The 27,015-nt window shown below is 52.2% G+C and overlaps 1 protein-coding gene across 1 annotated transcript in view; it reads left to right on the forward strand.

Moving 5' to 3' along the window:
* The window catches only part of TONSL (tonsoku like, DNA repair protein), a 228,033-nt gene that overhangs the window by 61,333 nt on the left and 139,685 nt on the right, over positions 1-27,015 (forward strand). The window contains exons 8-9 of the mRNA XM_029587216.1: positions 23,669-23,794; positions 24,305-24,503. Coding sequence (XP_029443076.1) covers positions 23,669-23,794; positions 24,305-24,503 — 325 coding nt within the window. The remainder of the gene's footprint in view (positions 1-23,668; positions 23,795-24,304; positions 24,504-27,015) is intronic.

Below are 27,015 nucleotides of genomic sequence, written 5' to 3' on the forward strand. Positions count from 1 at the left end.
ATTTGTCGAGCAGCAACATGCTCTTCAATACACACTTTTACCAAACAGTACCGTCTGGATGTATGTGCGCCAGAAGAGGCGGTTTTGGGGAGAGTGCGTTGTGCGTGGGTTTTTCAGATGTCCGCCCACTGTAGAGGGGCTTAGGTACATCCCACTTGTCCGAACTGATCTGGGGTACGACTAGGAAAAGAAAATTGGTTCTTCCCTGTACGTACCTGGATCAGTCCAGACAGTGGGTTATGTCCCCAATCCAGCAGATGGAGTCAGCACAAGCTTTGAGGGGGCGTATCCATATATACTACTACCCCCTCTGCAGGAGTTCAGTATCTTCTGACTCCAGCAGATGCGAGTAGGGGAATCAGGCTTCCCCTCCTTTTCCTTCACTTTCTTGCTTGATTATGGCTTGTTGTTGTCTTTTTCTGTGGATCAAGTTTGTATCAAGTTTGTATTAAGTTTAAAAAAAAAAAAAAAAAAAAAAGGCAGAGTTCTTTCAACTTCTGGGGAGTGGCTTATCTTCCTTGTCTCTTCTCTGCGGCCTTGCTGTTTATTTCTCGTTGCAGCCAGGGGTAAGTTTGTTTTTCCTTTGTAGTTTTTTCCTTTACAGCTCAGCCCCCGGTGCCCGCGAAAGCCGGTGGAGCCGGCCTCTTTGCTCTTTACTCCCTCACCCGCGGCCATTTTACAGCTCCTCATGGGCTGCTGAGCCATTTAGGGAAAGATGTCTGGGGCGGGTCGTGTGGCCAGGAAGGCCCCCCCCCCCCCGCGGCACCCTCCTCTATTTTCAGACAACGGGCAGTGCGGGCCGACCGGGCCCCCCCCGCAGCGGCGCCTTTGTGCGCGTGGCCCCCCCCCGTGGCTTTTTCTTTTCTCCTGCAGCGATCCCGATGCCGCGGCCGTCCCGCTGTGCGGCCTGCGGAGACCCGGGGTCCCGGATTTCCCGGGAGGGCATCTGTGCACGATGCCTTCCCGGGGGGGGAAGGTACCTCACAGTCCCTGACTGATTTCTCTTTTTTGCCCGGGCGGTGCGGGCCGGCCACTCCGCCATTTTTGGCGGGAACGGCGGCCATTTTACATTCTGAGCGCCCTGAGGTGCAGGCCACGAGGGGGCACTGATCCCTGGAGGCCATGAGGGAGAACGGATCCCTGGAGGACTCTACCAGCGGGGGTGTTCCCCCGATTTTGGTGCAGGAACCAAGCACCCAGAGCCAGGGAGCAGGAACCACGCCGCCCCCGAAGCGCACCCGAGCAGGCCGGGGTTCTCTCCGGAGTTTATCCTGCTCATGCATACCGCTTATCTGCAGGGGCTGGAAGCACCTGTGGGACCCCCCCCCCCCCTCCTAAGATCCCTCGGATGTCGCCCTCGACGCCGGCCCCCCCCGACCCTCCGGGAGTGGGGGCCTCCCGCCTTCCTACCCGGGTCCGATCCACGCCCGCGGCAGTGGGGGCGGTGCCAGACCCAGCGGGACATGGACTTGACCTCCCGGACGGGGGACAAGGGGACGGCACACAGGAGGGGGATGATCCGCGTACCCTACGCCTCTTCCAAAGGGAAGAGCTGGACGACCTCATCCCGCAGATCATCCAAGAATTAGATTTGGATCCGCCATCAGACCCGCCTGCCCCAGTAGCTCCCGCTGTCATCACTTCTTCAAGGAAGGGAGATCCTGTCCTGGCGGCACTCCGGCCGAGGGCTCGGGCTTTTCCTATTCATGACTCGTTTTTACAACTTCTCACCAGGGAATGGGACACCCCGGAGGCCTCCCTGAAGAGCAGCCGGGCTATGGAAAAGCTGTACCCGCTCCCCGAAGATTTTCTGGACCTCATCAAGGTCCCAAAGGTGGACTCCGCAGTGTCGGCGGTCACGAAGAGGACGACTATCCCAGTGACGGGAGGTGCGGCGTTGCAGGACACACAGGATCGTAAGTTGGAAGTTTTCCTTAAGCGGGTTTTCGAGGTCTCCGCTCTGGGTATGCGGGCGGTGATGTGCAGTTCGCTTGCCCAGCGGGCTAGTCTCCTTTGGGTGCAACAACTCCTCACGTCTCAGAACCTGCCGTCCGATGAGGCTGCCCAGGCAGATCGGCTAGAAGCCGCAGTGGCGTATGGGGCGGACGCCTCGTACGACCTTTTTCGGCTCCTCACAAGATCCATGGTTTCGGTAGTGGCAGCATGACGACTACTGTGGCTACGCAATTGGGCGTCTGATACGTCCTCTAAGTCCAGTCTGGGCTCTCTTCCCTTCAGGGGCAAGTTCCTCTTCGGGGAGAATTTGGACCAGATCATCAAGTCCCTGGGGGAGAATGCTGTTCATCGGCTGCCGGAGGATAGGTTTCGACCATCCAGAGCGTTTTCTTCTTCTCGGACCAGAGCCAGAGCGCAACGGCGCTACAGGGGCTACAGACAGACGGGCTCCCGGCCATCCGCCCCCAGGTCTCAGCCCTGGTTGCGCGCCTTCCGCGGGCATCGGCCCGCACGCACTACTCCCGGAACCGGGAACCCCTATACCAAGTCTTCACAATGATGCCAGTCTCGCCCACTCCCCTGTCCCCAGGATTGGGGACCGACTAACGTATTTCTAAGCGGAGTGGGCACGGATCACCTCGGACCAGTGGGTCCTGGATACCATAAAACACGGCTACGCATTGGAATTTGTCCGCCCCCCGCAGGGAAGGTTCATCTTTTCCCCCTGTGGCTCGGACCTCAAGAGAGGAGCGGTGCAGCTGACTCTGGACAGACTCCGGGAGATAGGCGCTATTGCGCCCGTGCCCTTTGGAGAGGTGGGCTCGGGCCACTATTCCATCTATTTCGTCGTACCAAAGAAGGACGGTTCCTTCCGGCCTATCCTAGTCCTCAAGGAAGTCAACAAATCCCTTCGAGTCGTTCGGTTCCGCATGGAAACGCTCCGGTCAGTGATTGCGGCGGTGCATCGGGGGGAGTTCCTCGCCTCCCTGGACTTAACGGAGGCCTACCTGCACATTCCCATCCGCCCGGACCACCACAGTTTCCTTCGTTTCAAAATTCTGGACCAGCATTTTCAGTTCACGGCTCTCGCGTTTGGATTGGCGCCGGCGCTGCACACTTTCACCAAGATCATGGTAGTTGTGGCGGCAGCTCTCCGGAAGGAGGGCATCCTGGTTCATCCTTATCTGGACGATTGGCTCCTCCGGGCGAAGTCATTCGATCATGGACGCTCAGTGGTGACTCGAGTAGTACGGTTTCTACATTCCCTGGGATGGGTAGTGAACTTCTCCAAGAGCTCCCTCATGCCCTCGCAACGCTTGGGTTTTTTTTGGGGGCGACCTTCGACACCCTACTGGGCAAAGTTTTTCTGCGCCAGGACAAAGCTCAATCCTTGCGGGATCACACACGACGGTTCTCTGCGTTACCAGAGCCCACCTCCTGGGACTACCTGCAACTCCTGGGAGTGATGGGGTCCACCATCGACCTTGTACCTTGGGCTTTCGCGCACCTCAGGACCTTACAGTGGGCGCTCTTCTCCCGTTGGAAACCAGTATTGCAGGACTATCAGATGATTCTCCCGCTCCCACAGAATGCCAGAGACAGTCTGGGCTGGTGGTTGGATCCGCCGAACCTGGCCCGTGGCATGTCCCTCGATCTGCCAAATTGGGTGGTGGTGACCACCTATGCCAGTCTAGCAGGTTGGGGTGCAGTCTGCGATCGAAGCGCCACGCAGGGGATGTGGTCCACGGTGGAGGCGAAGTGGTCAATCAACCGTCTGGAAACCAGAGCGGTCCGGCTAGCTCTGCGACATTTCCTCCCGCTTCTTCGGAACCGAGAAGTCAGAATCCTATCGGACAACGCTACCACCGTGGTCTACATCAACCGACAAGGAGGCACGCGCAGCCCGCAGGTCGCGCTCGAGGCGGCGCTGCTGATGCAATGGGCGGAGCGTCATCTCGTCCGGCTAGCGGCCTCGCACGTCGCCGGTGTGGACAACGTCCAGGCGGACTTCCTCAGTCGTCAACTGCTGGACCCGGAGAGTGGTCTCTCTCCGACAAAGCAATGCAACTTCTCGTCCATCGGTGGGGGGCCCCCCACTTGGATCTGATGGCGTCCGCTCTCAACGCCAAGGCTCCACGCTTCTTCAGTCGCCGGAGAGAGCGCGGAGGGAGTGGATGCCCTGGTCCTCCCGTGGCCGCCATATCTTTCTTTTCCACCATGGCCCCTGGTGGGCAGGATGCTCCGCAGAATAGAAAGCCATCAGGGGACCGTGGTTTTCGTCACCCCAGAATGGCCCAGGCGACCCTGGTTTGCGGACCTGCTACAGCTGGTGATCGACAGGCCAATCAGGCTGGGGCACCTCCCCCAGCTCCTACATCAGGGCCTGGTATTTTTCGAGCAGGCAGAATTCTTCTGTCTTGCAGCCTGGCTTTTGAGAGGCGCCGCCTCCGGCGTCGGGGCTACCTGGAGGCAGTAGTATCCACGCTATTGCGGGCACGAAAGACATCGGCCTATGTTCGAGTCTGGAAGGTGTTCGAGCTGTGGTGTACCAGCCAGGCCACGAGACCCGCTAAGGCTTCTGTACCTCAGATCCTTCAGTTTCTACAGGCGGGGGTGGAAAAAGGGCTCACCTATAATTCACTACGGGTTCAGGTGGCCGCCCTTGGTTCGCTGTTGAGCGATGGGGGCTCTCTTCTACAGCATCCTGACATTGCTCGTTTTCTCAAGGGTGTCAAGCATATGCGTCCTCCGTTACGGGACCCTTGTCCCTCCTGGAGTCTTAACCTTGTGCTTTGCTCCCTGTCGGGACCACCGTTCGAGCCGCTGCGCAGCGCAACGATAAAGGATCTCACTCTCAAGACTGTATTTCTTGTGACCATCTGTTCCGCTCGACGCATCTCGGAGATGCAGGCTCTGTTGTGTAGAGAGCCCTATCTCCGTTTCTCCGACTCTGGAGTTTCGCTTCGCACCGTTCCCTCCTTCCTTCCGAAGGTGGTTTCTGCATTCCATGTGAACCAGACGGTGGAGTTGCTGTCCTTCTCTTCCTCAGAGCCGAAGTCTCTCCGTCTCTTGAATGTCAAGCGCACTCTGCGCCTCTATCTGGAGGCTACAAATGAGTTCCGAACCTCTGACCATCTCTTTGTACTCTGGGCCGGTCCTAAGAAGGGGTCTCAGGCCTCGAAGACTACCATTGCCAGATGGCTGAAGGCCGGCATTGCTGCTTCTTACATTGGGGCGGGTCGGACTCCCCCACCCGGAATCGTAGCGCATTCTACACGTTCTCAGGCGGCTTCCTGGGCGGAGGTTCGCTCGGTATCCTCGCAGGAAATTTGTAGGGCAGCCACCTGGAAATCGTTACACACGTTCTCGAGGCACTATCGTCTGCACCTCGCCTCTTCGGTCTCTGGACACTTTGGCGAGCAGGTTCTCCGAGCAGGCCTCGCAGGACCCCACCCGATTTAGGGAAGCTTGGGTACATCCCACTGTCTGGACTGATCCAGGTACGTACAGGGAAAAGAAAATTATTATTTACCTGCTAATTTTCGTTCCTGTAGTACCATGGATCAGTCCAGACGCCCACCGCGTTTGGGTTCTTGATCCTGCTCAGCTCTGCGCTGCTTCTTGCTCGCAGTGTTCTGTGTCTTCACAGTTGTTTCTTTTCGCTGTTTTTCACAGCTCCCTACAAGTTGGTAGGATGTTTGCAGTTACTTGTTGCGGTTACAATTGTTTTCATTATCTGTTTCCACAAACTTGATCCTTCGGGGGTTTCTACTCGGGCTTTGATATACTCGATACTGAACTCCTGCAGAGGGGGTAGTAGTATATATGGATACGCCCCCTCAAAGCTTGTGCTGACTCCATCTGCTGGATTGGGGACATAACCCACTGTCTGGACTGATCCATGGTACTACAGGAACGAAAATTAGCAGGTAAATAATAATTTTCTTTTACCTGCTAATTTTCATTCCTGAAATACACAGATCAGTCCAGAAGTCCGGCCCCTTAAGTTGTTTCGAAGACCTTCCTAGCTTCTGGGTGTTGCTTAGGCAATTTTTTTTCTGTAAATGCAGACTTAACAGAGTATACATATGTTAATCAGTTTGGGTTAAATATGGTATTTACCCTTGTTATAAGAAAGTGAGTTCCAACTTTGAGTCTCTGCTCGCCCCTATTGGAAGAATTAAGTTTTTTGAATTAGACATCTTGGCTTGGGTACAGGTCAATACTGAGAGGCTGCAGGTGGCACTCTCAGATATGTATCTGTGCCTCAAAGCTTTGTTCTCTGGTTGGGATGCAAAACCCATTTATCTGGACTGGTCTGTGGTATTTCAGGAACGAAAATTAGCAGGTAAGAACCAATTTTCCTTTTCTCCATTGACAAGCAGGGCAGGATTAGCCATAACATGTGGGTTACGTCATCTGACTGTGTCGCGTGGACTCCTGTCTCTGAGCTCATTAGAGCTTTTGCTCTGCCAGTCTTGTGCAGGATTTTCTGTGTGCATGCTGCCTCATGAGCCCTTCAGTCTTTTTTTTTTTTTTTTTTCTCCGAGCCTCTGCATGGACATGTTCTCTCTGTTTCCTGCCGTTTGGAAGAGTTTTAGTAAAACAACCACACAGCCTATCTCGACTAACCATCCTCACCAACTAATTCAGCTTTACAATCCCTACAACTCCCTCAGATCTTCTGTGCATGTCTTGTGCTTTCTTGATGTCAGATACTGTCCTCGTCTCCACCACCTCTCCTGTTAGGCCGTTCCATGAATCCACCACACTCTCTGTAAAGAAATATTCCCTTAGATTAATCCTGAGTTCTTCCCCCCCCCCTTTCACCCTTATCCCAAGACCCCTCTTTCTAGATGCTCCTTCCCACTGAATCCCGTTTTATGGTCCGCATGCTTGCTTTACCCCGGATACAATTGCTCTGCCTGCATGCAGGTTTCGTCTTATGCCACAATGTACTTTTACTTACATTTTCGTGAAGGCAGCGAAGGTAACATGCGTCTTTTTACATTTATTTATTTATTTATTTAAAAACTTTTATATACCGGTATTAGTATGCATACATCATACCGGTTTACAATGTAACTTTAAAGGTAGAAATTACAATGAACAGGGAGGGCGAACAAGGAGGAGTATACAAAGAGCAGGAGGTGGAGGAATTAAAGCAATAAATAAAAACTGCAACGGACTATTTACAGGAATATACAAGGCGTAGGCAAGATCTTGCAGAAGTCGGTGTACTTAATCAGGGTAGGCTTGTCGGAAGAGCCATGTTTTAAGTTTTTTTCTGAACTTGGCGTAACATGGCTCTAGCCTGAGAGTGGTAGGGAGGGTGTTCCATTGTTTAGGGCCTGCAATGGATAGTGCACGGTCCCTAGTAGAGGAGAGGTGGGCTTTTTTCAAAGGGGGAATGGAGAGGGTGCCTTTGTTGACAGTGCGAGTGGGTCGTTCGGTGCGTATAGGACGAAAGGGTTCATCCAACCAATTGGAATTGTGCGAGTGGATGGACTTGTGCACTATGGTTAGAATTTTGAAGAGAATTCGTGATGCGATGGGGAGCCAGTGGAGTTCTTTGAGTATTGGGGTAATGTGATCAGCTTTCCTTGAGTTGGTGATGACCCTGGCGATGGCATTCTGGAGCATTTGTAAGGGCTTGGTGGTGGAGGAGGGTAGGCCAAGGAAGAGGGCATTACAGTAGTCCAGCTTTGAGGAAAGGGTGGCTTGGACGACGGTGCGGAAGTCATGATAGTGGAGGAGGGGTCTGAGTTTCTTCAGGATGTGAAGCTTGAAGAAACCTTCTTTGAGGATGGAGTTGATCTGTTTTTTGAGATTGAGTTGTTGATCTATGATAACCCCAAGGTCTCTTACTGTGGGTTGGGGTGTTATGACGTTGAAAGCTGGATCGTTGGAGATCGGTGGTTTGGGAGGGAGGTGAGGAGAGATAAGGAGCAGCTCTGTTTTGGAGGAGTTTAGAGCGAGGTGGATGTTGGTGAGGAAGTCATTGATGTTGGCAAGACATGTGTTCCAGAAGGCAAGGGCATCTGAGAGAGAGTTGTGAATGGGAATGACGATTTGAACGTCATCTGCATAGAGGTAGAATTTGAGGCCGAGGTCTGTGAGGAGCTGACATAGAGGTGTGAGATAAATGTTGAAAAGGGTGGAGGAGAGGGAGGAGCCTTGTGGGACACCTTGAGACAAGGGATAGAGTGTGGAGTTGGCGTTTCCTATCTTGACGGAGAACTTTCTGTTAGATAAGTAGGATTTAAACCATAGTAGGGCTAGGCCTGAGATGCCTATTTCGGATAGCCGGTTGATGAGGAGGTTATGGTTGATGGTATCAAAGGCAGCTGAGATGTCGAGTAGGGCGAGGAGGTAACAGTTGCCTCGGTCCATGCCTATGAGTAAGTGGTCCGTGTGGGAGAGCAGGAGGGTTTCTGTATTGAGGTATTTACGGAAGCCGTATTGGGCTGGATGCAGAATGTTGTTGCTTTCTAGATATTCTGTAAGTTGGATGTTTACAATCTTTTCCATAATTTTGGATAGGAAGGGCAGGTTAGAGATAGGGCGGAAGTTAGCGGGGTCTTTAGGGTCTAGTGTTGGTTTTTTTAGGAGGGGCTTGACAATAGCTTGTTTAAGAGCATCTGGGACAGAGCCTGAAGAGAGGGAGGAGTTTATGATGTCTGCGATGGGTTTGGATATAGTGTTCGGGATGGAGAGGAGGGATTTTGTGGGAATGGTGTCTGAAGGGTGGGAAGCTGGTTTAAGTTTTCTGAGAATAGATTCCACTTCTTTAGCGGAAGTCAGGTCAAGGGTTTGGAGGGTGGGTGAAGTGGGGGAAGGTTGGAGGGAGGGGGAAGGGGAGGTGGATGGAGAAGGGTGTTGAAATCTGCGGAGGATGTTGGTGATTTTTGTGAGGAAATACTGGGCGATTTCTTCGCTCTTAGTGGAGGCATCATTCTCAGGGATAGTGGGCTGAGAGGATTTCCCTGTACGTACCCGGATCAGGGTACGTACAGGGAACATTCCCTGTACGTACCCTGGTCAGTTGTCCTCTGTACAGGTACGTACAGAGGACAACTGACCAGGTCAGTTGTCCTGGTACGTACCAGGTACGTCCTCTGTACAGGTACGTACGGAGGACAACTGACCTGGTCAGTTGTCCTGGTACGTACAGGGAATGTCCTCTGTACGTACCAGGGTACGTACAGAGGACATTCCCTGTACGTACCCGGATCAGTTCAGACAGTGGGTTATGTCCCCCGTCCAGCAGATGGAGTCAGACAAGAAACTTCTGAGGGTGCTACCATATAAGACAGCACACCCACTATCCCTCTTCAGTATCTTTCTGACTCCAGCAGATAGGAGCAGGGGAACATCGGTTCCCCAGTACACTGCCTTAGTGTATCCTTTCTCATCTTTGACTTTGCTCTTTTGAGTGTTCTTTTTCTGAGGGATCAAGTTTCCTAATATAAAAAACAAACAAACCAGATAGAGAGAGCCAGTCATTCCCTGTACATACCCGGATCAGTCCAGACTCCTGGGTTTTGCCCCCCCCTCTAGCAGATGGAGACAGAAGTTTACAAACCAAACTCCGCCTTATCTAGTCTGGTGCCACCTACAGTCTGGCAGTCTTCTTCTGTCTCCTAGCAGGTGGAGAGGGTGCAAAACCTACAGTCTGAGCTGAGGCCTAGTTTAAAAAAAAAAAAAAAGGAAAACATAGAAAAGTTAAGGTTTAGGAATTGTTGAGTGATAGATAGGTGAGTAGGGGGCTGAGACCGCAGTGGGGTGCCTGCAGGTCCGCCCTTACCTCCTCCCAGGCTCCCCTGGGGGTTGAGGCCGCTGAAGGTGGGCTGGGGGCCCTTGCCAGCGTTGATTGCTTGTTCTTGTCCCGGGGGTGACACCGGGGAGTCCGGTTCACTCCCCCCAGGTGGACCCGGAGCCGGCAGCGAACGGTAAAATAGAAAAAAAAAAAAAGTTTTGTTATTTGTTGTCGTCTCTTTCTTCTCTCCCCTGTCCCTTCCGTTTTCAGGCGTTGCGTTGCGTTTGCGGAGGGGGGGGGGGGGAGTCGCGGGTGTCCGCTGTAAGGGTGTTGCAGTGTGCTGTGTGTTACGGAGGCATGCCGCGCGGCCGGTATGCAGGGCCTGCGGAGCGGCCCGGCGCCTCTCCCGTGACAGCCTTTGTTCGGGCTGCGTTTCGGGGGGAGAAGGAGGCTCGGCTACCCCGGAGACGTCGCGGGGAGCTAGGCAGGCGCGGACCGCGGCTCCGGGGAGTAAGTCGGGGGTGATGGCTGGCCCGTCCCTGCGGAGCGCGGGAACGGGTGCCATTTTGGGCTCTCTGAAGCCGGCGGCGGGAAAGTCCGCCATTTTGTTTCCGTCGGGGCCTGGGAGTTCGGCGCCCCCGGCAGCGAGGGGCGGGGAGGATGGGCCTCCCGCGCTGTCCCCTCAGCGGTCAGTCTCTGAAGGGGACAAGTCTCCGCGGCCAGATGTGGATAGTGATCTGGAGGAGGAGCCGGATCACAGCTCTTCGGATTCTTTTAATTCTGAGTTTGTGCTTGTGATGCACAAGGCATTCAAAGCAAGGCGCCTGGCCAGGAAACGAGAACGGGGCCCGCAGGGCGTGGACCAGGGGTTGGAGCCCAGAAAGCGGGCCAGGCCCGCGCCGGTATCGGATTCCCCGGGGGGGGGGCCCCCTGGCCACTCCGGTTGGGGGCGCCTCGGGGGGGACCCTAATACCGAGTCGGAATCCGATGAGCCGGACGAGCAGGATCCGCCGTCCCAGCCAAGGGGCATTGAGGGGGTCGGGGATCAGGGGAATATTGGTCCGATCGGTTCCCATTCAGGGGACGGGGATGACCCTAAAGTAGTGCGCTTATTTCGACGGGACGAGTTGGCGCCCTTAATACCAGCTATCCTGGGGGAGTTGGCCATTGAGTTACCGCAGCAAGAGTCCTGACTCGGGCGCACGGACCCTGTAGTGTTGGGTCTTAGGGGGCCTCCGTCGGCGTTTCCCTTGCATTTTTCAGCGTCTGATTTGCTGTTCAAGGAGTGGGACACCCCAGATTTGGGGTTGAAGGTCGCCAAGGCCATGGATAAACTTTATCCACTCACGGAGGATGTGCTCGAGCTGTTCAAGGTCCAGAGAATAGATTCGGCCGTGGCGGCCGTTACGAAGAGGACCACCATCCCGGTGGCGGGTGGGACAGCTCTTAAGGATTTGCAAGATCGCAAGCTGGAGGGTACAGCTCAAGAAGATCTTCGAAGTCTCTGCTTTCGGGGTTCGAGCGGCTATCTGCAGCAATTTCTCCTTGCGGGCAGGGCTTCGGTGGGCTCAGCAGCTCTCCGCTAATGAAGCTCTCTCGCAGGAGGAGGCGCTGCAGGCAGGTCGCTTGGAGGCGGTGATTGCCTATAGCGCCGATGCCTTTTATGATTTGCTTCGCACCTTGGCGCGTGCTATGGTGTCGGCGGTGTCGGCGCAGCGTTTGCTATGGCTGCGCCATTGGGCGGCGGACATGTCGTCTAAAGCTCGCGGACGTGGCGTTTCAGCTCATTTGTGCCCGGTGGGGGACACCGGTCCTAGACCTGATGGCGACATTCAAGAATGCCAAAGCTCCACGCTTCTTTGCTCGCCGCCGAGAAATGGGGGCGGAAGGCGTCGACGCCCTGGCCTTGCCGTGGCCGACGGAGGTGCTTCTCTACGTTTTTCCGCCATGGCCGCTCATCAGGCGGACACTACGGCGCATAGAGCTTCATCCGGCGCCCGTGGTGCTAGTCACACCCGAGTGGCCTCGGCGACCTTGGTTCGCGGATCTACAGAACCTGGCGTTGGAGGATCCCATCCGGTTCCCGTATGTGCCGGACCTGCTCCAGCAGGGTCCCGTTTGTTTCGACCGGGTCGAATGCTTTTGTCTAGCGGCATGGCTTTTGAGAGGCATAGGCTGAAGGCACGGGGCTATTTGGATGCGGTCGTCTCGACGCTTTTGCGGTCCCGCAAGGCGTCCACGTCCCTAGCATATGTGCGCGTCTGGAAGGTTTTTGAGACGTGGTGTCTTGCGCAGGACTTAAGGCCCACGCGGACCTCGGTGCCGGAGGTTTTACGTTTTCTCCAGGATAGATTGACTAAGGGTTTGTCTTGTAGTTCCCTTCGAGTACAGGTTGCGGCTTTGGCCTTATTGCGGGGTCCAATTCAAGGCGTGACTTTGTCTTCCCATCCAGATGTCGTTCGTTTCCTTCGCGGGGCTAAACATTTGCGACCGCCATTCGTTCTCCTTGTCTGTCATGGAACCTGAATTTGGTGTTGAAGGCGTTGTGCGCCGCTCCTTTCGAGCCCATTCGCAATTCTACCGTTCGGGACTTGACTCTGAAGGTGGTTTTCTTGGTAGCGATTGTCTCTGCGAGACGGGTCTCGGAGCTCCAAGCTTTGTCTTGTCGGGAACCCTTTTTGAGGATTACGGACTCGGGAGTTTCGCTTCGTACGGTAACGTCCTTCTTACCTAAAGTGGTATCTGCGTTTCATCTCAATCAGACGGTGGAACTACCCTCGTTTCCGGAGGGGGATAGGTCGAACCCTGGTCGTCGAGACTTGCGTCGGTTAGATGTGAGACGGGCATTGTTGTATTATTTGGAGGTTACGAATGCCTTTCGGGTGTCAGACCATCTCTTTGTGCTGTGGGGCGGTCATCGTCGTGGTCAGGCAGCTTCCAAGACTACTATTGCCCGCTGGTTGAAGGAGGGTGATTAGCTCGGCGTATCTAATGCAGGGCAGGTCTACTCCAGTGGGTCTAAAGGCCCATTCGACGCGTTCCCAGGCTACATCCTGGGCGGAGTGCAACTATGTATCTGCGGAAGAGATTTGTAGGGCGGCAACGTGGAAATCGTTGCATACATTTGCTCGTCATTATCGCCTGGATGTCCAGGCTTCCGGCAGCAGATGTTTCGGGGCCGGGGTGATCAGAGCGGGACTCTCCGGATCCCACCCCAAGTAAGGTAGCTCTGGTACATCCCCGGAGTCTGGACTGATCCGGGTACGTACAGGGAAAAGAAAATTAGGTCTTACCTTGGTTAATTTTCGTTCCTGTAGTACCACGGATCAGTCCAGAGTCCCACCCATTGATTCTGCTGTGAAGAGGGAGAGTCCGATGTCGTGGCGGTTTCTCTCTGTCCTATCTGTCTCTGTTTCTGTTCATTCATTATCGATGGCTCGGGTTCTGGTCTCATTTGGGGGATAGTTGAGCCGGTGGTTTTGGTTGTTAGGTTACTGTATATAGTTCGTTTGATATTGTATTGGGGCTTCATCTGCTTTGACATTAAGTAAGACTGCCAGACTGTAGGTGGCACCAGCCTAGATAAGGCGGAGTTTGGTTTGAAAACTTCTGTCTCCATCTGCTAGAGGGGGGGCAAAACCCAGGAGTCTGGACTGATCCGTGGTACTACAGGAACGAAAATTAACCAAGGTAAGACCTAATTTTCTTATTCTGGCTCTCCACTGAGCACTTACTGACAGACCTGGTTTATTTTCTTTTCCTCTGGCTGTTTTTTTTTTTTTTTGCTTTCTGCCTCTATCAGATAATGAGCTGGGGTAAGTGACTGTAAGTGCCTGTAATTTTCTCCTTTGCAGATTTCTTTCTCCGTTGCGCCGAGCCACTGGGGTGTAAGTTGGAGTGTTCAACCTCTCCCCTTCCCCCCTGTGCCGCCCAGGGCCGCCGCCCGCCGGGAAGTCACATTCCCTTAGGTCAGTGGGGTGATTAGAGCGGTTGGCGAGTGCCGGAGCAAAACTTTTGCGGCGCCGCCGGGGTTTGACTTCCCGCGCTTCCTCCCCCCCCCCCACCCCCCATCTCCTTCGGCATGCCGAGAGCGACGGCATGCACGGCGTGTGGCCGGCCCGGGTCCCGGCTCTCCCGGGAGGGAGTTTGCACAGGCTGCCTCCCTGGCGCCGGACGGCGATGGATCGCGCGGTCAGGACCATCCCAGCGGACAGCAGCAGGCCCCGATCCCACTGAGCACGGGAACGGCAGCCATCTTGAATCAGGTCCCGTTGGATTCCAGCTCCTCCGAGGAAGAAGCGGAGGCCCCATTTTCTGTCTTACCACCGTTACTGGCTCCAGTCCCGCCTCTGGATCCGTCGCTGCAATCGGGGGATGCCTCAACCAGACCCCCACCGGGCCCACCGGCTTTTTCCACGGATTTTGTACTATTAATGCATAACGCATATTTAGCCAGGATGTCCCAGCCACTGGACCTCACCCCCAGGCGGACCCTCTCCCCGGTGGGGCACCTCAGGGAACAAGCCAGCAGGGAGGGGGGGGCTGCGGGCACATCCCAGGGCCCACCTGAGCTGCCGAAAGTGTACCCCCCAGTGGGAGGGGGGGGGGGGACCCGGTCCCAGACCCGGCCACAGATTATCCCCTCCTTGCGGCTCAGATGGAGGGAGACGACCCTCGGGTCCTACGTTATTTCCAAAGGGACGAGCTGGACAGCCTGCTCCCTCATATCCTGGAGGAACTAGACATTGATGCCCCTCCGGACCCACCGGGTCCTGAACCCCTGGTGAAGAAGGGGGGAGATCCCGTGCTGGCGGGGCTCCGTCCTCCAGCGAGGGCCTTCCCTACCCATCCCACGTTCCTCCAGTTGTTGTCGAGGGAATGGGATTCGCCTGAAGCCACCCTCAAGGTGAGTAGAGCCATGGAGAAGCTATACCCTCTCCCTGAGGACTTCCTGGAACTGCTCAAGGTACTGACGGTCGACTCCGCAGTCTTGGCAGTCATCAAACACACTACCATCCCGGTCACAGGGGGGCACAGCGCTCGGGGACCTCCAGGACAGGAAGCTAAAGGTGTACCTCAAGAGAGGGTTTGAGGTCTCGGCGCTGGGTGTCCGGGCAGCCATCTGCAGTTCGCTTGCACAGAGAGCGGGCCTCCGCTGGGTGCAGCAGCTTCTTACTTCTCAGGATCTGCCCTCAGAGGAGACCTGTCAGGCAGACAGGTTGGAGGCCGTGATTGCCTACGGGGCGGATGCCTTGTATGATCTTCTGAGGGTCCTGGTTAGGTCGATGGTGGCGGCTGTCTTGGCCCGACGCCTGCTTTGGCTCTGGAACTGGTCGGCAGACGACTCCTCCAAGACTCGGTTGGGATCGCTCCCCTTTAAGGGCAAGTTCCTGTTTGGAGAAGATCTGGATCAGATCAAGTCTCTCGGAGAAAATGCGGTGCATAGGCTTCCGGAGGATCGGCCGCGATCTACGAGATCTTTTGGTTCCTCCAGAAGTCTATTTTGCAATCTTCGTTTCCGCACCATGAGACAACAGACTCCCCGGATGCCCTCTTCCCGCTCACATTCCTGGACTCATCCCTTTCGAGGGCGCAGACCTGCCAAGGACGGGTTGGCCCACGGGACGTCCTCCAAGCCCCCTCAATGATGCCAGGCCGACTCACTCCGTTATCCCCAGGATAGGGGGCCAGATTTCTCTCTTCTACGAGGAGTGGGTCCGGATCACGTCGGATCAGTGGGTCCTAGATATCCTAAAACAAGGCTATGCATTGGATTTTGCTCGGCCCCCAGGAGACGGGTTTCTCTTTTCTCCCTGCGGGTCACTTCAAAAGCAGATCATAGTACACCAGACATTAGACAGGCTCCTCGCGCTGGGGGCAATAGTCCCAGTGCCTCCCTCAGAAGTGGGCCAGAGGAAGGCACCTTCCGACTGATACTGGATCTCAAATCTGTAAACAAGTCCCTCAAGGTCCCGCACTTCAGGATGGAGACCCTGCGCTTGGTGATTGCGGCAGTCCACCGAGGAGAGTTTCCTAGCCTCGCTGAATCTTACGGAGGCGTACCTGCAAATCCCAGTCCTCAAGGCACATCAACGATTCCTCAGATTCAAGATCTTAGGACAACATTTTCAATTCCAGGCCCTCCCTTTTGGTCTAGCGACGGCCCCACGAATTTTCACGAAGGTCATGGTGGTGGTGGCCGCCGCCCTCTGTCAGGAGGGAATCTTTGTCCACCCATACCTGGACAACTGGCTCATTTGAGCGAAAACCTTGAGCCAAGGTCATCGGGCGGTCAACAGAGTGGTACAGCTCCTCCAATCCCTCAGGTGGATCATCAACTACGCTAAGAGCAGTCTGACCCTGGCCCAGTCATTGGACTTCCTGGGTACGAGATTCGGCAAGGTGTTCCTGTGGCCGGATCGGGCCCAGATCCAACGTTTCTCTGGTCTCTCTTTGCCCACAGCTTGGGATTATCTTTAGGTTCTGGGATCCATGGCATCCACTATCGATCTGGTACCCTGGGCCTTCGCGCATATGCATCCGCTGCAGAGGGCATTGCTCTCCCGCTGGAAGCCAGTGTCACGAGACTTCCAGGCCATTCTCCTGATTCCATGGACCGTTGGGGGCAGCTTTCTCTGGTGGCTGGAACCTTTCCACTTGGCTCAGGGAATGCCCTTGGACATTCCAGAATGGACAATAGTCACCACAGATGCCAGCCTCTCCGATTGAGGAGCGGTCTGCCAGACGAGGTTCCTGCAGGGACAGTGGACGAAAGCTCAAACACGGTGGCCGATCAACCGCTTGGAGACCAGAGTGGTCCGATTAGTGCTGAAGAATTTTCTTCCCCTCGTTTGCCATCGGGTGGCTCGAATACTCTCGGACAATGTGACCACAGTGGCGTACATAAATCGCCAGGGAGGCACGAGAAGTCGTCATGTCTCGCTGGAAACGGACAAGCTCATGAAGTGGGCAGAACACCACCTGGCTCGGTTGGCGGCCTCACACATCGCAGGAGTAGACAACATTCAGGCGGATTTCCTCAGCCGGCAACATCTCGATCCCGGAGAGTGGGAGCTCTCCGAGGAGGCGATGCACCTCCTAGTATGCTGTTGGGGAATTCCCCACTTGGATCTCATGGCGAAGGCCCCTTGCTTCTTCAGCCGCAGAAGGGAATGCGGCGCGGAGAGCGTCGATGCTCTAGTACTGCCGTGGCCCCTTCATCATCTCCTCTATGTGTTTCCACCGTGGCCCTTAGTGGACAAGGTCCTACGAAGGATAGAGGATCACGAGGGCACTGTAATTATGCTGGTTCCGGAGTGGCCTCGCCGGCCATGGTTCGCAGACCTACTCAACCTGGCGGTGGACAGACCCCTACGCCTCGGGCATCTTCCGCACCTTCTCCGCCAAGGACCAATATTTTTCGACAAGGCAGCTTGCTTCTGTCTTGCGGCTTGCCTTTTGAGAGGCGCAGACTGAGACGCCGTGGATACCCAGAGGCCGTGATCTCGACCCTCCAAGCGCGGAAGACATCCACGTCCGTCGCCTATGTCTGGATGTGGAAGGTTTTTGAGTCATGGTGCACGGACCATGGCATGTTTCCGTGTCTCAGATTCTATCGTTCCTGCAAGCAGGGTTGTAGAAGGGTTTAGCCTACAAGTCTCTGCGGGTACAGGTGGCTGCCCTAGGGGCCTTGCTTCGCCAAGGGGAGGAAATTCCGCTCTCGTCTCACCCAGATGTTGTCCGATTCCTCCGGGGTGTAAAGCATTTGAAATCACCACTCCAGGCTCCTTGCCCTCCTTGGAGCCTCAACTTGGTACTCCGGATCCTGGGCGGACCCCCATTCGAGCCTCTACGTGCCGCTACTCTCAAGGACCTCACTCTTAAGACTGTTTTCCTCGTGGCCATTTGCGCGGCCCGCCAGGTCTCCGAGCTACAGGCACTGCCCTGCAGGGAACCGTATCTACGATTCACCGATTCGGGGGGTTACCTTGCACACGGTGCCCTCGTTCCTGCCCAAGGTGGTCTCCGCCTTTCACCTGAACCAGACGGTGGAGCTCCCTTACTTTTCATCTGTTGACTCTCGAGATCTCCGTAAGCTCGATGCCAAGCACTGCTTGATACATAGAAACATAGAAACGACGGCAGAAGAAGACCAAACGGCCCATCCAGTCTGCCCAGCAAGCTTCACACATTTTTTCTCTCATACTTATCTGTTTCTTTTAGCTCTTGGTTCTATTTCCCTTCCTCCCCCACCATTAATGTAGAGAGCAGTGATGGAGCTGCATCCAAGTGAAATATCTAGCTTGATTAGTTAGGGGGTAGTAGGGGTAGTAACCGCCGCAATAAGCAAGCTACACCCATGCTTATTTGTTTTAACCCAGACTATGTTATACAGCCCTTATTGGTTGTTTTTCTTCTCCCCTGCCGTTGAAGCAGAGAGCTATGCTGGATATGCATCTAAAGTGAAGTATCAGGCACATTTGGTTTGGGGTAGTAACCGCCGTAACAAGCCAGCTACTCCCCGCTTTGTGAGTGTGAATCCTTTTTTCTTCTCCCCTGCCGTTGAAGCTATGCTGGGTATGCGTGAAGTATCAGTTTTTCTTCTCCCCTGCCGTTGGAGCAGAGAGCTATGCTGGATGTGCATCGAAAGTGAAGTATCAGGCACATTTGGTTTGGGGTAGTAACCGCCGTAACAAGCCAGCTACTCCCAGCTTTGTGAGTGCAAATCCTTTTTTCCACATTTCCTCTTGCTGTTGAAGCTTAGAGTGATGTTGGAGTCACAGTAACCATGTGTATGTTTATTGAATAAGGGTATTGTGTCCAGGCAGTAGCCATCATTCTGGCGAGTCACCCACTCTTCATTGGCGGCCTCTTGACTTTATGGATCCACAGTGTTTATCCCACGCACCTTTGAAGTCCTTCACAGTTCTGGTCTTCACCACTTCCTCCGGAAGGGCATTCCAGGCATCCACCACCCTCTCCGTGAAGAAATACTTCCTGACATTGGTTCTGAATCTTCCTCCCTGGAGCTTCAAATCGTGACCCCTGGTTCTGCTGATTTTTTTCTTATGGTAAAGGTTTGTCGTTGCCTTTGGATCATTAAAACCTTTCAAGTATCTGAAAGTCTGTATCATATCTCCTCTGCTCCTCCTTTCCTCCAGGGTGTACATATTTAGATTCTTCAATCTCTCCTCGTACGTCATCCGATGAAGATCCTCCACCTTCCTGGTTGCCCTTCTCTGTACCGCTTCCATCTTGTCTTTGTCTTTTTGTAGATACGGTCTCCAGAACTGAACACAGTACTCCAGGTGAGGCCTCACCAAGGACCTGTACAAGGGAATAATCACTTCCCTTTTCTTACTTGATATTCCTCTCTCTATGCAGCCCAGCATTCTTCTGGCTTTTGCTATCGCCTTGTCGCATTGTTTCGCAGACTTCATATCATTAGACACTATCACCCCAAGGTCCCTCTCCTGCTCCGTGCACATCAGCCTTTCCCCCCCCATCGAATACAGTTCATTCGGATTTCCACTCCCCATATGCATGACTTTGCACTTCTTGGCATTGAATCTCAGCTGCCATATCTTCGACCACTCTTCCAGTTTCCTTAGATCCCGTCTCATTCTCTCCACTCCTTCCGGCGTGTCCACTCTGTTGCAGATCTTAGTGTCATCCGCAAAAAGACAAACCTTACCTTCTATCCCGTCCGCAATGTCGCTCACAAAGATATTGAACAGGACCGGTCCCAACACCGATCCTTGCGGTACACCACTTAAAACCGCTCTCTCTTCAGAGAAGGTTCCATTTACCATCACACATTGTCTTCTGTCCGTCAACCAATTTGCAATCCAGGTCACCACCTCGGCACTCACTCCCAAGCTTCTCGTTTTATTGACCAGTCTCCTGTGCGGAACCGTATCAAAAGCTTTGCTGAAATCCAAGTATATGATATCGAGTGCTCTTCCTCGATCCAATTCCTTGGTTACCCAGTCAAAAAAGTCAATCAGATTTGTTTGACAGGATCTTCCCCTGGTGAATCCATGTTGCCTCTGGTCCATCAATTCTCCAGACTGTAGATAGTTCACTATTCTCTCTTTCAGCAGTGACTCCATTACTTTTCCCACCACCGAAGTGAGGCTAACGGGTCTGTAGTTGCCAGCCTCCTCCCTGTTCCCACTCTTGTGAAGCGGGACCACCACCGCTCTTCTCCAATCACTCGGCACCACTCCCGTTTCAAGGGATCTATTGAACAGGTCACACAGCGGACCCGCCAGAACATCTCTGAGCTCCCTCAATATCCTTGGATGAATCCCATCAGGCCCCATGGCTTTGTCCACTTTAAGGTTCTTTAGCTCTTCCCATACATTTTCTACTGTAAAAGGATTTTCATCTATTCCATTTCCTTCCAGTTTCTTGTTGTGTAGAGATGGTCCTTCTCCAGGGTCTTCTTTAGTGAACACAGAGCTGAAGTATTCGTTTAATATTTCTGCCATTTCTTCGTCTCTCTCCACACATTGATCATTATCACCTTTCAATTTCACTATACCACTTTGGACCTTTCTCTTTTCGCTGATGTATCTGAAAAATGTTTTGTCACCATTTTTTATCTCCTTGGCAATCCTCTCTTCCGCTTGACTTTTTGCCAACTTGATTAATTTCTTTGTCTCCCTCAGTTGAATCAAATATTCTTCTTTGTGTTCCTCCCTTTGGGATCTTTTATATTTCTTGAATGCTGTTCTTTTAGCTTTAATTTTGTCAGCCACCTCCTTTGAGAACCAGATAGGTTTCAATTTTCTTTTGCTTTTCTTTACATTTCTAACATATAGAGTAGTTGCCTTGGTGATTGCTCGTTTTAGATTGGTCCACTGCTGCTCCACATCTCTCTCGTTCTCCCATCCTTTTAGTTCTTCCTCCAGGTACTTACCCATTTCCTCAAAGTCCGTGTTTTTGAACTGTAAAACTCGGGTCTTTGTGGTTCTTTTCCCTATTCTTTTAGTGATATTAAACCATACCGTTTGATGATCACTGGTGCTGAGGTGGGTGCCCACCTGGACATCAGAGACATTATCTCCATTAGTGAGCACTAAGTCGAGTATAGTTCCTTCTCTCGTGGGTTCCAACACCATTTGTTTGAACAAAGATACTTGCATGGCATCCACTATTGCTCTACTATTTTTAGTTTCTGCAGATGGGATTTTCCAGTCTACATCTGGCATATTAAAGTCACCCACGATCACCACTTCTCCCTTCTTACCTATCTTATGGATGTCTTCAACCAGATCTCTGTCCAGCTCTTCCTTTTGGTTTGGAGGCCTGTAAACCACTCCAATATAAATGGATGCTCCGTCATCTTTTTTTAGGTCGACCCATATTGCTTCTTCCTTGCCCCAACTTCCTTGCAGCTCAGATGCTTGGATGTTGTTTCTGATATAAAGAGCCACACCTCTCCCTTTTCTATCCTCTCTGTCTTTCCTTAACAAGTTATAGCCTGGTATTGTTGTATCCCAATCATGAGATTCTGTGAACCATGTCTCTGTGATAGCAACAATGTCCAATTCTGCCTCAGCCATTAGGGCCTGCAGATCTGGGATTTTATTTCCCAAACTATGAGCATTTGTGGTCATAGCCTTCCAGGTACTCTCTTTAAGGTTGTTGCTTTTCCTGGACTCCTTATGAGATTTTATTTGAGATTTGTTATTCACTTCACTCTTTCCTTTTGCAGTTGTGCCACTGTTGACAGAGTTATCCATCTCAATTAGATTTTTCTTTTGGTTATGGATCTTGAAATTCTGCATGCATTGTGTTTGTTTTCTCTTTTCTGGTAACACTTCAATGTTTTTCTCAAGAACTTCTTCAGTTTCTAATATAGAGAAGGCTTTTTGTTCTTTTTGCATTTGGTACATTGTGTGTCTCCTCATCACAGGTCTAATTCTACCAGAGCCCACTGTATTCCTGGATTTTAAATAATTTCTTAATGACCTGTTTGAGTGGGGGGGTGTACCTGTTGGCTGTCCATCTGTCAAGAATGGGTGACTGTGGGTCCTACCTGAGCCTAATGAATCTCTTTTTCTTGACTTCTGGTTTCTCTGTGATGTTGGGGAATTATTTTCTGAGTAATGCAATGTGGGTGTAATTCTTGTAATTGAAGCTAATTGAGCTTTAACCTCATTCAGCTCCTTTTTCAAGGAAGATAGTTGTGCACAAATTGGGCAAGCTCTAAGTTTCCAGATGCTTTCCCTCAGAATAAAGGCTCCACAGCAGTTACATTGGATAATCCTCATTTTGGTAAGTTTTGACATTTGATGAATAGCAATTATGGAAATACTAATTTACCTTGTTGCCATTTATGAATCTAGGCAGGTTATATAAGAAACACAAACCTAGGGGTGGGAGGGTGTTAAACAGGTAAAGCAGACTAACAGCCCTCCCAAATATCTATTTCAGTTGTGCTTTTTTTTTTTTTTTAAAAGACAGTGCACAAGTTTTGGCAGATATAATGCCCTACTTCTAAGCACAGATAACAACAGATAACAACCAAAATGGACTTAACTTTAGCAGGAAAGGTTCTGGTTCGTTTGAGATCCCAGCTCCAAAGTGAATTCAGTTCCCAATGCACGTGAGGCTCTGGCAACTTAATCCAATTACTGCCCCGCCTTACAAACCCAGGCTGAAGAGGAAGGGGCTGCTTTTGAACTAATGGCTGATACAGGTCACCAATGAGATCCGTATCTCGGACCACCTATTTGTACTTTGGTCAAGCCCCAAAAAGGGGTCCAAGGCTTCTAAGACTATGATTGCTCGCTGGCTCAAGGCGGTTATTACGGCTGCCTATGTTGACGCAGGGAAGCATCCACCGATGGGTGTCAGAGCCCACTCTCTCCGCTGTCAAGCGGCATCCTGGGCAGAGTGTCATTCTGTCCCCTCCCAGGAAATATGTAGAGCGGCCACCTGGCAGTCCTTACATACTTTCGCTCGGCACTATTGCCTGGATGTCCAGTCGTCGACTTTTGGTTCTTTTGGCGACAGGGTCATTCGAGCAGGGCTATCTAAGGCCCACCCTCAGTAGGGAAGCTTGGATACGTCCCACCGTCTGGACTGATCCGGGGACGTACAGGGAAAAGAAAATTATTCCTTACCTGTTAATTTTCGTTCCTGTAGTACCACGGATCATTCCAGACGCCCTCCCTCTGACTCATGAAGATTTACATTTGGGAGTCTTTACTGCTCGATTTTCTTGTCTTTGCCTCTCTGCACATCTATGGCTCTCTTTTTCGCCTTTGGCGCTGTTCACAGTTCTTTTTGCAAGTTTGCAATTGGTTCAAGTTACAGTTTACGGTTATATACACATGTTTGGCTTGATCCCTTCTCTTTCTCTCTCTATGGCTTTGATAGTCTATTTACTGAAGAAGGATAGTGGGTATGCTGTCTAGTATGGTAGCACCCTCAGAAGTTTCTTGTCTGACTCCATCTGCTGGACGGGGAACATAACCCACCGTCTGGACTGATCTGTAGCACTACAGGAACGAAAATTAGCAGGTAAGGAATAATTTTCTTTTTTCAAAGCTCCACGTGTTTCTGACAGAAGGAGCAGGTGGAAATCTCTGTGGTTAGTTCTCAAAGAGAAAATATAGGTGGACTTTGCACCTGTCCACATGGCTTTGAAGAGAGCCCACTTTGATAGGAAGATTCAATGCATGTTGAATATTTTCCAATAAAGCTTTGAAAATTAAAAAAAAAAAAGGCTGGCTCACTCAGTCATGTATGCTGACCCACAAACACATGGACCTCTGCAAATGTAAACCATTAAAATCTTACCGAAGGCGGACACAGTAAAACCCAAGCATAATCATACACGCACCAAGATTCTCGAGGGCAGCCTGTGTGATGGGCGCATGGACAGATGTGCTCAGTAACCCCTCTCTGCCTTTTTTTTCTCTCACTTTGTCTCCTCAGGAGTGTAAGACCTGGTTGAACATTGCTCATGCGAAGGAAGAGGACAGGCAGAGTTGTGAGGAGCTGGAGAGCTGTCTCACCAGTGCCCTGCAGTGCGCTAACAGGGCAGCAAAACCCATACTGCAAGTAAGCAGGCCGCAGCCAGTACTTCTGCACCGTTACCTGCAGTGCAGGAGCTGTGCTTGCCCCCACACCCATTCCTACAATGACTCTTAGAGTGGAGGAGTGGCCTAGTGGGTTGAGAACCAAGGAAGCCAGATCCCACTTCCTCCCACCAACACTGTTTGAGATCTTGGGAAAATCAGTTCCATTGCCTCACAGATTTAGATTGTAAGCCCTGTGGGGAAGGGACTTGCCCAACTGTACCTGATTTTTAAGTCTCCTTGAGTTCAGGTTTGGAAAAACAAGTAATTAAGTCTAAAATCCAAATCTAAGCTTCTTGCACCATTCCCTACAGTGACTCCTGCTGACAAAGGTTGAGACTACAGGAGCTGTGATACCTCCAAATCCAGCACTTCCGTACCATTCCCTACAGTGACTGTTGGGTGAAACTGGGACAGTGTAGTTGAACTTGACAGCAGGTAATGGATCTCGCTGCTCCGTTACAGAGCCTGTTTTTGTTTTTTTTCCCCTCAGCGGCAGGTCCTGGAGCAGCTTCATGTCCTTCAGTTGAAGTTTGGTTCTTTAGAAGCACAGGGCACCCAGGCACGTCTGCAGGAGCTGTGTCGTCAGCAGGGCTGGGACTTGGATGGGGGCATTAGGGAGAGCAGCGAGGAGGAAGAGCTGGAGAATAGCGAGCCCCTGGAAGAAAGTGATCTGGAGCTGTCGGAGAGCGGTGAGTGAGGCATTTGGCCATCAGCACAGCACCTCATACCCCTTATTCTTTTCCTGGCACACCAGAGGTGAGAAAAGAGGACTGTGTTTAACGCGCTTAGCATGGCGATAAGGGGGTTCTGATTCCAGCATTTCGTCTCCTCCAGAGGACTGGCAGAACAGGGCAGAGGGGAATATTCAATCTTGAGTTCCAGAAGCTCGACTAATCCCGAGAAGGATAGGAGTTAAGATGGTTTGTCTGTGGAACGGTGTGTCAGAAAAACTAATAGCAACAAACACAGAGGGGAAGAGGAGTGGCCTAGCGGTTAGAGCAATCGGCTGAGAACCAGAAAAACCAAGGTTCAAATCCCACTTCTCGCACTGACCTACCCTTGACCTTGGGGAAATTTGCTTCATCTCCCATTGACTTAGACATGCGCCTCAGAATGTAAACTGCTTAAGGCAGGGATGTGTACCTGGATATTTATCACCATTGTACTGCGTGGCATATATTTAATAGCACTTTCCTCATCATCCACCAGACCAGTCCAGACAGAGAAGGAAAGCTGCACTGTACGCCTGCAGCCACCCAGTAATTCTCTGCCTCCCGTGGATGGTAGCGATGCTGAACCTGCAGTCAGACTGAGGTGGTGGATAAGTTAGTCCCGGGAGTGGACAGGTCCTTGTGAGGCTGTCCTCCTGGTCGAGCAGGCTTGAGCAGGGGGTCGGTGACCCTTGATAAGCTTGAGAGAGGTCTGCTAGCCAGGGGATCTGGTTCTCTCATTCCTGTGCCTCGCCACCATCCTGGCGACTCCCTTCAGAATTCAGTGGTGTCCTTTGCTGTAAAGGTGATGTATTTCTTGTTCTTTATTCCTGTCTTGGCTGCTGTAAGGGCACTTTAAAGTTAACATTTTTTTTTAAGCACTCCATTCAGAGGAAGGGAGGTTGGGGCAGTGCTACTATCTATGTTTGTCTGTGGCATGTGTCTCACGGTGTGGGACCATTTTCTATGGATTTGAATCTGGCCACAAGGAGATATTGGGTGAGCGCAAAATTCTTCCTCTCTTAATCCCCTTCTAACAGAGCCTGCAGAGTGGCCACAATGCAGAACCCGGGAAAAAAATGTCCCATGCGAGGAGGCTGTCACGGGTTGATGGCAGGCCTCTGGGTTGGGTGTAATCTTGTTCAGGGGTCGAGAGGCAGGTTCGGGAGAGCCCCTCCCGGGCCCGAGCAGAAAACCTGCGCTACCTGCGGATCCTGAGTCAGCTGGGGAGCGAGCGGGCATTTTGGATGCTCTGGATGGTGAAGGAGAGCACAGGCAGCCTTACTCACACCTGCCGGATTTTTTTGTAGTGGTGGAAAGGAGTTGGCGCGCCCCAAGGGAGCACGGGGCTGCCTTGCAGGACTGGTTAGGCCGGAGCCCTTTTACCCAGGTTTCTTAGCGTTGCTACACGAAGATTTTTGTATTTAACCGGAGCTCTAATACTTCTGGAGCTTGGGCACTGGGCACTTCCTGGTGGAATTCCTGCTCGCGCAAAGCATCAGTGTTTAGAAGAGGAGGTAGGATTTTGAAGGGGATTGGTTGCTTGCCTTCAATGGGCAAATCCCTGGGAGAGAGAGTATGCCAAGCGAAGATCTTCTGGAAGAAGGAGAAATCCCTCTCTAAGGTCTTAGGGACCCTGCGGAAGCTTTCCTATTTCATAGGACGGCCAAAACTTTGGTTACAGTGAAATGAGATGTGCCGGAGACATGGCTGAAGGTCAGTAGGGCCATGGCAAGATTGTATCCCTTCTAGAGGAAACTTTATTTTGAAAGGTGGATGATTTGGTGTCCGCGGTGATTAAGAACACGACAAGCCCTGTGGAAGGGAGGCAGCTCCGAGAGATGCTCAAGATAGGAAGATTGGGAGAACCTCAAAAGAACAACTGACGTTTTGGCCCTACCTCTCAGGGCTGCTTTCTAAGTGTTACAACCCAGGCATGTTTATACTGGGTGCAGCCGATCCAAAAGGCCGGCTCTGAGGAAGAGGTGGAATGGCTGGAAGCAGGTTTATTCAACTCGATGAATTTCCTTTCTTTACAATTAGTCAAAACAATGTACAGTTAAAATAGATACTATTAAAACAATATAAACGAACCAATAAGAGTCAACAAATTCAAAAGTGTTACCTTTTATTTTTATAGTGGCCGCTTTGTATGATTTTCCCTGTATCTACCCAGATCAGTCCAGGCTCCTGGGTTTTGCCTCCCTGCCAGCAGATGGAGACAGAGAAAGTTTCACTGACACTGTACATAACCCAGTGTGCCACCTGCAGTCCCTCAGTATTTCTCTGTCTCCAGCAGATGACAGGATAAGCTGGTGAATTCATTCCAGGAGGTTGGTAGGTCCTGGTGGGGCCGTCCCTCCTGGGTTTTGAGCAGGGGAGGTTGGGGACCCGTGTTTGCTCACTTTAGTCGTCGGAGATTGTAAGCTGGTGGGACCAGTTCCCTCTCCTCTAGAAGGGACTACAGAGCCTGCGGCCTCTCTTCAGAACA

The sequence above is a fragment of the Rhinatrema bivittatum genome, chromosome 2, assembly GCF_901001135.1.
Source record: "Rhinatrema bivittatum chromosome 2, aRhiBiv1.1, whole genome shotgun sequence".
NCBI lineage: Eukaryota > Metazoa > Chordata > Amphibia > Gymnophiona > Rhinatrematidae > Rhinatrema > Rhinatrema bivittatum.